General features: G+C 36.4%; 1 protein-coding gene across 1 annotated transcript in view; it reads left to right on the plus strand.

Moving 5' to 3' along the window:
* Nucleotides 1–12,575, plus strand: part of ZNF804A (zinc finger protein 804A) — a 352,626-nt gene that overhangs the window by 272,738 nt on the left and 67,313 nt on the right. The window contains exon 2 of the mRNA XM_086371268.1: nt 11,549–11,692. Within this exon, the coding sequence (XP_086227394.1) occupies nt 11,549–11,692 (144 nt within the window). The remainder of the gene's footprint in view (nt 1–11,548; nt 11,693–12,575) is intronic.

The following is a 12,575-nucleotide window of genomic DNA, read 5'->3' on the forward strand; positions in this document are numbered from 1 at the left end:
GGGGAAAATATTTTCTAAAAATGCATAAGGCTAAAAGTTTCGAGAACTATTATTTTACCTTATTTTCTTCTCAGCAAGACAATTTCATTTTGTAGCCAGGAAATGAAAAGAAAAGGGGGAAAAGGAGAGAAAACTGTTTGACTTTAGGAAGAAGTAGAACTAGTCTAAAATTAATTAACAATTCACCTTTCCTTCCAAAAATCTGCAGTTTATACATATCTGTATGCAATATACACATACACTCTCAGGTGCTCTTATCTCCTCTTTTCCATGTGGCCATCTTTTAAAGTAATACATACATTAACAAATATGCAAAACTTCTTAGATCTTCTATTCTCAAAATGCAGTATGAGAAAATACACAAATTTCTCATCTAATCCAAAAGAATTAATCTTGGCCTCTAAATAGCCTTGTTGAATGTTGTCGTGAACCCTTCCAGTTCAAGTTATTAGAGGGAAAATGGATATCTGTATTGCTATTATAAGCTTCAGAGCACTTGGAATTTTAAAATGTTTATTATTTCCTTTTAATTTTATTATTATGTAATAAAATCATATTTCTGACCTTTTTGATCTATTGTATAATGCTATGTTTAAAGTAGCTAACAATGAAAATAGAATAAACTGTTGTATAAGAAAACATAATTGGATGAAATTATGTCTAAGTAACAGAAAATATTAAATAACTAAGAAGGCAATGGTACCCTACTCCAGTACTCTTGCCTGGAAAATCCCATGGATGGAGGAGCCTGGTAGGCTGCAGTCCATGGAGTCGCTAAGAGTCGGACACGACTGAAATGACTTAGCAGCAATATCTAGCTTTAGGGAATCTAGATTGCAATCTTACAAATTATCCTTCAGAAAATTATAGTATAAGAAGCATTGAATTTTGCACAGGTACTTAGATAGCAAGAGTTATAAGTATTAATTATATTAGAAAAATAATATGTGTATTTTGGGTATTTCAAACATATTTTTTCCATCTACTCAAATAGTACACACCACCAAAATCATGATTCAAGTCTATAAACAATAAATGATATGTACAACCTCCAAAAATATAGTTAGTTTATTCACTTATTTATTAAACAACCTTTTTTAATATCTATTTGTTCTAGTCATTCTTCAGGCATTGGGGATATAGCAATAATCAGACTATAAGTACCTTGCTTTCATAGAATGTATAATAGTGAGAAATTACAACAGATGTTTCATGTAATTATAAGTAGTGAGTATATACATATATGTGTGTGTGTGTGTGTGTGTGTTTCTATTTGCATCAGATCAGATCAGTCGCTCAGTCGTGTCTGACTCTTTGCGACCCCATGAATTGCAGCACACCAGGCCTCCCTGTCCATCACCAACTCCCGGAGTTCACTGAGACTCACATCCATAGAGTCAGTGTAACATGTGTTTATAATATAGGTACAGTGTTTTCTGTATATAGTGTCAGGTGTAAATGCCCTCCAAAAACTGCCATGGGCCAATACTTAAGGGGATTTGTTGGATAAATAGCTTTGGTCCCTGACCCTATAAATACAAAACTCCTAGGTTTTTGCTCTCCATTAGGGTCCAGGGTGCATTGGAGAAAGAAATGACAACCCACTCCAGTGTTCTTGCCTGGAGAATCCCAGGGACGGGGTAGCCTGGTGGGCTGCCGTCTATGGGGTCGCACAGAGTCGGACACGACTGAAGCAACTTAGCAGCAGCAGCAGCAGGGTCCAGTGTTTCCAACATGAACAAGCTTCATTTGCCCTTGTAGCAACTTCCTTCATAACAGTCTTTACTTTTATCCTGGGTCTTTAGAGCAGATTTCTTGTACATGATAGTTAGCCTGTTTTTTATGCAGTTTTTTCTTTTAATTGATGTAATTAAAGTGAGTTTTTTATGCAGTTGATGTAATAACTACCATGTTTGTCTTTGTTTTCTATTTGTTAAATTTATTCTTTGTTTCTCTCTCTTTTGGCCTTTTTTTCTGCCTTCTCAAGTTTTAATTAAGCAGTTAAACAATGTATATTATTCAATTTTATCTCTTCCCTTAGTTTAATACCTTTTTAGTGGTCTGTCTGGAGTTTATAACATGCGTTCTTACTAATCTAAGTCCAGTGTCACATAACACTCTACCATTTCACAGGCAGTGCAGGTGCCCTTTAGGAGACTCTTCCTTTACCCCAGTGCTTTCTTTTTTTTTTTATTAAGGTTTATTGGAATATAGCTGCTTTACAATGTTGTGTTAGTACCTATTGTACAGAAAAATGAGTCAGCTCTATGTATACATGTATCCCCTCTTTTTTGGATTTCCTTCCCACTTTGGTCACCACAGATCACTGAGTGCCTTGTTCTATACAGTAGGCTTCCCCAATGACTGCAATGCAGGATTTGATCCCCGGATCTGGAAGATCCCCTAGAGGAGGAATTGGCAACCCACTCCAGTATTCTTGCCTGAAAAATCCTATGGACAGAGGAGCCTGGTGGGCTACAGTCCAAAGGGTTGCAAAGAGTCAGACCTGACTGAGCAACTGAGCACACACTTTCCTTTCTGACATTGCTGTGACTCATTTTGCTTACTTATATGTTGTAACTACCCAATTCATTGATGGTATTGTTGTTTTAAACAAAGTTAACTTTTTAAATGTTTGGACATATCTATTTTGCATTAATTTGTTCCTTCTCCAACTTTTCCTATATTCTTTTCTTCTTGAAGAAAAAAAGAATTACTTACAGGCAAGATCTATTGATGATGATTTGGTTAGTATATCTGATAGAGGCTGAATCTGAAGATTTTCTCTTTGTCTTTCTGTTGTATAAATATGATATGTCTAGGTGTTTGTCGTTGTACTATTTATATCCTTTTAATGTTCTCTGAGCTTCCTAGGTCTGTTATTTGGCATCTCTATTAATAAGGAAACTTTTCAGCCAATTTTCTTCAAATATTTCTTCCACTGCATTCTCTTTTCTCCTTCTGGTATTTAAAAAAAAGTTAATTATACCTTGTGATATTATCCCATATTTCTTATACATTCCTGTGTTCTGGCTTCTTCTTTCTTTCCTTCCTCCTTAAATTTTAGTTTGTTTAAGATTTTGTTGGCACATCTTCAATTTCATTTTCCTCAGCTGTACCATGTCTATTGATGAGTCCCCTGAAAGTATTCATTTCAATTAGAATTTTTTTTTAATTCTTGCATTTTTAAAAAATTCCTTCTTGGAATTTCCATTTCTTTGTTTACATAACCTGTTTACTCTTGCATGTACCCTGTCTCTCCCATGCTGTTAATATAGCCTTCAGTCTCCAATGCCAAATGGTGTTCTATAACTGTTCTCTTTCTGAGTAAACTTTCTCATCCTAAATTTAAAGCTAAAGATAAAACAAGGAAAGAACTGAATAAAGTGTTCCTCTTATAGAAGGATGATAAGGGAAGTCATCTTTGAGGAAAGAACATTTTAGCAGAGATCAGCAAGAAGTGAATGAGTATTTCATGCAAGCACCTGGTATGAGAACATTCAAGGGAAAATAAATGATAAGTCCAAGTGTCAAAGTGACTGTATAATTAAAGTTTCAAAAACCTTAAGGAAATAAGAGTAGGTAAAGCAAAGTACCTACATCCATGAAATTAAAAGATGCTTGCTGCCTGGAAGAAAAGCTATGACCAAACTAGAGAGCATATGATAAAGCAGAGACATTACTTTGCCAACAAAGGTCCATCTAGTCAAAGCTATGGTTTTCCCAGTAGTCATGTAGGGATGTGAGAGTTGGACTATAAAGAAAGCTGAGCGCCAAAGAATTGATGTTTTGAACTGTGGTGTTGGAGAAGACTCTTGAGAGTCCCTTCGACTGCAAGGAGATCCAACCAGTCAATCCTAAAGGAAATCAGTCCTGAATATTCATTGGAAGGACTGATGATGAAGCTGACACTCTTATACTTTGGCCACCTGATGCGAAGAACTGACTCATTTGAAAAGACCCTGATGCTGAAAAGATTGAGGGCAGGAGGAGAAGGGGAAGGAAGGTGGAAGGAGAAGGGGATGACAAAGGATGAGATGGTTGGATGGCATCTCTGACTCGATGGACATGAGTATGAGCAAGCTGCAGGACTTGGTGATTGACAGGGAAGCCTGGTGTGCTGAAGTTCATGGGTCACAAAGAGTCGGACATGCCTGAATGACTGAACTGAAGTGAACTGAAAGCAAAGTAAAAGAGAGAGTGATAGAAATTGATGACAAAGACGTAGTACAAGTAACAGGTGGAGGAGGACGTGTGGGTCATTATAAAAGCATTTATTCTAATAATGATGATGGGCTATTAGGGAATTTTGAGCTGAAATATGGTATCATCTTATTTTATTCTAGAAAACGTGTCTTGTCAGAAAGACACTCATAGAAAATACCAGAAAACTGATAGTCTTCTCCCAGTTCATCTTAAAATCAAACCCAAGACAGAGGCTTCTATGCAACCAGTTATTTATTTTTTATTTGAACTTTTTATTTTATATTGGAGTATAGCCAATTAGCTATGTTCTGATAGTTTCAGTGAAGAGCAAAGGGACTCAGTCATACACACACACACACACACACACACACACACATATATATATATATATATATATATATATATATATGTATGTATTCTCCTGAGAGTTGGACTATAAAGATAGCTGAGCACTGAAGAATTGATGCTTTTGAACTGTCATGTTGGAGAAGACTCTTGAGAGTCCCTTGGACTGCAAAAATATCCAACCAGTCCCTCCTAAAGGAAATCAGTCCTGATTATTCATTGGAAGGACTGATGCTGAAGCTGAAACTCCAATACTTTGGCCAGCTGATGCGAAGAACTGACTCCTTTGAAAGGACCCTGATGCTTGGAAAGATTGAGGGCAGGAGGAGAAGGGGATATGACAAAGGATGAGATAGTTGGATGGCATCACCAACTCAATGGACATGAGTTTGGGTAAACTCCGGGAGTTGGTGACGGACAGGGAGGCCTGGCATGCTGCAGTCCATGGGGTTGCAAAGAGTCAGACATGACTGAGTGACTGAACTAAACTGAACTGAACTGATTCTCCCGTAAACCCTCCCCCCATCCAGGCTATCATGTAACATTGAGCAGAGTTCCCTGTGGTATACAGTAAGCTCTTGTTGGTTATCCATTTCGAATATAGCAGTGTATACATGTCGATCTCCAACTTCTTAAGTCCCCTTTCCCCCTATCCTTCTCCCCTGAGACAAGTACTTATTTACTTGGGACATGAGCCCAGGAAGCAGAAATGAAGTTCCACAGAAATAGAAAAGGTAAGAAAAGCTAATATAAGGATACAGTTACTGTTTGTCACTAGTACAAGTAACTGGTGCTCCTTCCCACTGGGAATCTCTGTGGAATCTTAGAAATGTGTCTCAAAATTATCTGTCTGGTAGGTAAAAGGGGAAATAGTTTATCCTTGAGTTCTTACTGTCCATGAAGGTCAAGGGTGGACCTGTATGGTGTTAACTGCTCAACATTCCTGGGTTGCATATTTGTTAGTGCTAAGAAGGAATCTGCAAGCTCCTATATCATGAGTCAGAGAAGCCACTGGATGGGATGTGATGCCTCAACGCAGCCTGGGGACAACTGCAGCCAAGTGGTACTACAGAAGGCTGCTGGAGACTGTTTCAGAACCTGTCACTTTGATACTAACTGGGACAAGAGATATGGCCCAGAAGATGTGCAGTATTTTACAGAATGTGTAGACTATGGATTTTCTGATGAAATGCCTTCTATCAAATATCCTCTTAAACAGTTTTGTGACCTCTTCCTTGGTTAATATTTTCATTACAATCAAATTTTAGCAAAGACTTTTTCTCTGTTTAGAGAACCTATAGTGAAATTTATGCTGGGTATAAATCACAAGGATACTTTTATTCTTGATAGGAGCAATAAGAGAGATAGAGACAGAGAAGAGAGATTTTTCCAAAGTATTTAAGTGTTAATTACATACAAATATTTTTTAGTATTGAAAATAATTATATACTGACAGTGCCTGATCTATTTATACCTTCACAACTTTAGCTACTTTAAATAGAGCATTCCTGGCAGAAATCTTGGATGTAATATATAATCACAACTATTATTTAGCAGTGATAATTTATATATTATTTGCTGTTAGCTCTAAAGATGTCCCCCAAATGACTGGATACTGAAAGCCCAAACATGAACATGGCTACTTTAATAACATTGTATCTCTTAGTGCTGCTCGTTTTTGTCATATTTGTTTTTTATACACATGTTAATTAAAAAGGACAGTTCTGGTATTCCTTATTATTATTTGTCAAGTGTCTGCTAGTGCTGGGCTCTGTTATAAGCTCTTGAGATACCACAGTCAACAAAGCAGGAGTGAATCCCTGCTCTCCTGGAGCTCATGTTCCTCAGGGAAGGTTACTGATGGCATTGAGTTACGGTTGACTCTTGCTGCTGCTGCTGCTGCTAAGTCGCTTCAGTCCTGTCCGACTCTGTGCAACCCCATAGACGGCAGCCCACCAGGCTCCCCCATCCCTAGGATTCTCCAGGCAAGAATAGTGGAGTGGGTAGCCATTTCCTTCTCCAGTGCATGAAAGTGAAAAGTCAAAGTGAAGTCGCTCAGTTGTATCCAATTCCTAGAAACCCCATGGACTGCAGCCTACCAGTCCATGGGATTTTCCAGGCAAGAGTACCGGAGTGGGTTGCCATTGCCTTCTCCAACGGTTGACTCTCAAGAGGGGCTGAATAGCATTTGATGCCATGTGTTATGCTGAAGCCAACATAAGTTGCATCATTTTGGAAAAGAGAGGTTTTCCCTTCAAAGTCCTACTGGGTGCTATAGGAGAAGGTAATGGCACCCCACTCCAGTACTCTTGCCTGGAAAATCCCATGGACAGAGGAGCCTGGTAGGCTGCAGCCCATGGGGTTGCTAAGAGTCGGACACGACTGAGCAACTTCACTTTCACTTTTCACTTTCATGCATTAGAGAAGGAAATGTCAACCCACTCCAGTGTTCTTGCCTGGAGAATCCCAGGGATGGTGGAGCCTGGTGGGCTGCCGTCTGTGGGGTCGCACAGAGTCGAACACGACTGAAGCGACTTAGCAGCAGCAGCATAGAATAGATGGAATGACCCTTCGACCCTAGATAAACTGTTAACTTGTATCAATTTGCTATTCTGCAAAAACTCTTGCCCTGAAGAATTGCTATAGTTGCATGTGAAAAGATTATTGACTTTGTAACTTGGGGATAAGGCTGAGCACCGAAGAATTGATGCTTTTGAACTGTGGTGTTGGAGAAGACTCTTGAGGGTCCCTAGGACTGCAAGGAGATCCAACCAGTCCATTCTGAAGGAGATCAGCCCTGGGATTTCTTTGGAAGGAATGATGCTGAAGCTGAAACTCCAGTACTTTGGCCAACTCATGTGAAGAGTTGACTCATTGGAAAAGACTCTGATACTGGGAGGGATTGGGGGCAGGAAGAGAAAGGGACAACAGAGGATGAGATGGCTGGATGGCATCACTGACTCGATGGACGTGAGTCTGAGTGAACTCCAGGAGTTGGTGATGGACAGGGAGGCCTGGCGTGCTGCCATTCATGGGGTCGCAAAGAGTCGGACACGACTGAGCGACTGATCTGATCTGATCCCTGAAAATAAGGATTCAACTTTTACTGGTTTTAGGTATATGTAAACTGTGTTCGGAGAAGGCAATGGCACCCGACTCCAGTACTCTTGCCTGGAGAGTCCCATGGATGGAGGAGCCTGGTGGGCTGCAGTCCATAGGGTCGCTGAGGGTCGAACATGACTGAATGACTTCACTTTCACTTTTTACTTTCATGCATTGGAGAAGGAAATGGCAACCCACTCCAGTGTTCTTGCCTGGAGAATCCCAGGGACAGGGGAGCCTGGTGGGCTGCGGTCTATACACAGAGTCGGACACGACTGAAGTGACTTAGCAGCAGCAGCAAACTTTGAAGAGTTTGGATGACTTAATAGCTACAAGAATTCATCCTTTCTTCACTTTCTACCATCGTACTTAGTGGGGCAATGGGAAATGTGTACATTATTGAACAGAATGTGTTTGCCAGATAGAGGGGAGAGTTTGAGTTTGAGGAGGAAATATGAGCAGCTGCGTTACTCTTTCATTTTATTCAATGCATTTCTTAACTTATGCAAGGAGGTAGCTGTGTTGAATGTCTGTATACTATGCTTTATGATACCAGTCAAGGCCTCTTTCGATACCATCCGCACTGGAGAAGGAGAGGGGTCATGGGCACTGGGCATGTCAACCTAATGAGGGCTGATTTTATCTACATACATACTTAAATTTTTTTTCTAGATACTAGAAGCCTTGTTCTCCATGCTGCTTCTCCCCATTTGCACACACAGCAGCTACCCTTTCCTCATCTTCCAGGATCCATCAGTTTACACACATTTTTAAAAATGTATAATCAATGAAAGTACATACGACTCTTTTCCCTTATGACACATTCAATAACCAGTCGTTCTGTTCTACTGATTTTTTATAAGACACAGCCCTGACTTCTTCCAGCAGTTTATATCAAGTTGAAAGTTCTAGCCTAAAAATATTTCTTACTGTGAAACCATTTGCAACCTTAACTGCAGCTATGCCATGCTGCTTTTAACATCTTCTAGGAAGATATAGAGAGAAAGCAAGAGAACAAACACATGCCAAAATATTAACAATTATTTTATTAAAGAGAAGGCCTTATAAAATTTATTGTCATCTTCTTGTAATGTTTCTATAGTTCTGAATGCTTTACAAAATGTAAGGTATAATCAAAAAAAAAAATCTGAAAACTAAAATACCATGAAGAATAAAACAAAGAGTGGCAGCACCTATAGCATGAAAGAGACTGAGAATCATATCAGATGAAGGTAATGAAGGGCCTTATTTGAATCTTGTTTTGAACAACTATTTTAAAATATTAGATAATTGCAGTTATGTGAACAAACTGACTGGCTATTTGATGATAGTAAGAATTGAATGTAGTTTTTTCGTTTGTTTTTTTAGATCTGATATTGGTTTTCTGATTTAAAAAAAAAATCTTCTATTTTAGAAATACACACTGAAAGATTAACAGGTAACATAATATGAATTTAGGACTGTCTTTAAAAATTATCTGAGGCAGGGGAAAGGATATGAGGTAGGAGTGGATAAAATGAAACAAGGTTGGCCCTAAGTTAAAGATAATTGTTGAAGCCAAGTGATGGGTATGTGGGAGCTCTTATATTGTTCTCTCTACTTTATTTTCTGCTTAAAAGTTTAAACATAATGAAGTGTTATGGATCAAATTATTTGTGCTCAAATATTAGCTGCACATTTATTTATTATATATCATTAAGCTAGATATTTACCTTTGCTTTGGTACTCTCACCTGTAAAATGAGGAAATGTCTAGAATGCATGTTTTTATCATTTTGATCATGATTGAATGAGTTAATATATGAATGAGTTAATATATACAAACCCTAATCAGCAACTGATCCTAAAAAAGTACTGAATAAATCTTGACTATTATTTTCAGATTTGTTTTCCTCTTTCAAATCTAGGCTAAGGCTTATACTTTTGAAGAATGCAATTTAGCCTAAGAATCTCGGTTTGCTTTACTCAAAAATTTCCCACATTTGAGGAAAGAAAAATTAGGAAAAATTATTGCTTCTCTGGAAAAAGATCAGTCTTAGGAAGGAAAAAACAACACCATAATAAGAAATAACCAAAAATTTAGAGAGAGGAAGTCGCTTAACTGTAATTATAATTAATAAGGAAAATCAACTAGTTTGCAAAGAAATTGCTGTTCAAAAATATTGTTTTGAAAGTTAATTCTGCTTTGAACCAGACTGTTGCCATTATAATATTAATGCAACTCATATTGATTAGAATTTTATCTCTTCTTTGCACACTTTTGCCATGAAATCATGGTACTTAATTTTTGTTTCATTTAAATTGGATGATCTACAAAGTATTATTTTGAAGATTTTGTAAAAATTCAGTAAGCAGTTTAGATCTGTATGAGTCATTTTCATCATTTTAAACTAACTTTTTAAAAAAACATATTGGATGCAAGCAAAAAGAATAATGGGGAATATTTCTGAAATCTGCTGCAAAATGGTAAATTATTCAAATTGACAACTCATATATGAACAATTTGAGTAATTTTTGCAATTTGTTACCTCTTTCTGTGAAGTTGATAAAATTAATCAAACATAATGACAAATCACTGTCTTTAAAGTAAGAAAGAGGACTATGCACATACAGATTATGCAGATGTATTATGCATTGCTACAAGACATACTACAAGTTTTACCAAGAATGATGGTGAACACTATGAAATGATGCATATACAAATATATAGCAAAATAAGGTAACAAACATATTAATTACTCATGAAATTACAGTTAGTAAATCACTTTCAAATTTTTTCGAATTTAAATATTCAAACTATGAGTTTTTCTAGCCTGTATATTTAGTGAGAGGATTACTGCCATTGACATAGAAAAGATTCGGTCGTTTCATCTCCACGTTCTAGTGCCTGAGGGAGTGTAGCACGTAAGAGGCTTGAATGTATAGTTGTTTTGAATTTAAATAAATTGAACATGAGACAATCTGTAAATTAGAAACAAATATATTCTATGGTAGGGACTGAAATGTAGGTCTTTATATCAGTACTTCAGTGAAAGGCCTGGACAGTGTTTCAAGCATTCAGTGTTTATTCATGTCTGACATCATTAACATTTAAGGAAGCATGAAATAGCAATTAAATTTAGATTTAAGGAAACCTAAGTGCTACACACATTTTCCTGTTTTATGCTTTGTAAATGAAAGCTAATGATAACTCACTGCATTTTTCATATTTTCAGGAGTTTGATTGTATAGTGATATTTATTTACTATCAGCATGATGAAAGCAATCTGTTTATACAGTTTAATTCTTTTCAGTTTAGGTAAATAGCTTGCAGGAATGAATTTCATTTTCCAAAGACTACTGAATTTTAAAAGTGCAACCTAAACAGATGTGGGTCAAGATGAAAACATTAGTCAAATGAAATCTACTTGGGATGAATAAATTGCTGTACAGATATTTTGGGGAAGCAAACAAAAATACCAAGTTTGAATATTTGCACACCAATATGGAGGACATATTTAGATGTTCATAATTTAGAAGTTTTATGTTAACTAAACATAGACAGTGTAGCTAGAAATTGACAGTTGAATTAACAGTTGTATGAGTTTCATATTTCTTCTGTGCTAACATAGCATAGGAACTTGTTCAAGCAAGGGCTTCTATTTCTTCTGCGATTTTTTTTTTCTTCTCCATATTTCTATATTCTTTCCATTATTTATTTTGATCTCTTCTGTTAATCTTTAATTTTCTTTAACTGATAATTTCTTCTAATTTGCTTTGCTTGTATTTGCTTTATATATCTCTTTGTCTGTGATATTCTTTTTAATTCTAATGACTATACTAAGCTGTCAACTGTCAGAAGGAAGGAACCTTAGAGGAAAACTAATTGCTTCCTTCTTCAAAATTTTATTTTTCAGGATTATGCTGAGAAGGAGAACACCATAGCCAAAGCGCTGGAAGATCTGAAGGCCAATTTTTACTGTGAACTCTGTGACAAGCAGTACTACAAGCATCAGGAATTTGATAATCATATTAATTCATATGACCACGCTCACAAGCAGGTAAGAAAGAGGTGTGAAAAAACCTCTAATATTTCTGAACTTTTGTAATAATTTTAATTATGTAGACTGTATGAATATAATATATTTATCTTGCTATGCAATTTTTAAAGATGCCAGTCTGGGGTGATAATTTAATGACTTATATAAAAGACATTAAAAAAAAAAAACCACCAAAAGTCAAGTCTGAAATAAATAACCAATATCAAGAAATGCTATTCAGTTGCCTTTTAGTGATTGACAGCAGTTTGAAAATTGTATTCTTCAGGTGGTGATCCTTTAAATAATTTAAAATTTATTAATTTCTAAATATGTCAATCAACTAAAGACATTTATCAAATATAAATGAATTTATTTATAATTCTTTAGAGAAGGCATTTCTCATTTAAGCTACCATTAACAAATGAAAGAAGTTTCGCTATGGTTAAAAATAATCTAGGGTTACTAGTTAAATAAATACATAATAAGTATATGATTTAGTTTATTTTAATACTATTCCATTTCTCTACTTTTTAATGGAAGGAACATAAATTTTATGACTTAAGTTTAAAAAACAAAGTACAGAATACCATTAACAATGTGAAATGAAACAATATTACCAAAAATGAATAAAAGCAACAACAGGGTGAGGGAAGCCAATTTTGACTGGGGGAGCACATTGATAGTGTATATCAGGGGTGGTGGCTGCAGACTTGGCTCTGCCCTTGGGCATTCTGCTTCCAGAAATGGCTCTGAGTCTCCTGTAAAATCAGATTCAGGTTCTCCATGCAGGGGTGTTTTAATCATTTCCCTATTGATAGAAAATCAAAGGTTATTTTTTGTTGTTGTTATTTTTTCAACACTCTATGTATAAAGTTCAGTTTAAAATAGATAGTGACATCAGAAA

This window comes from Bos grunniens, chromosome 2 (genome assembly GCF_055505025.1).
Source record: "Bos grunniens cultivar Pamir isolate PY7600 chromosome 2, Bosgru_T2T1.0, whole genome shotgun sequence".
NCBI classification, from domain to species: Eukaryota; Metazoa; Chordata; class Mammalia; order Artiodactyla; family Bovidae; genus Bos; species Bos grunniens.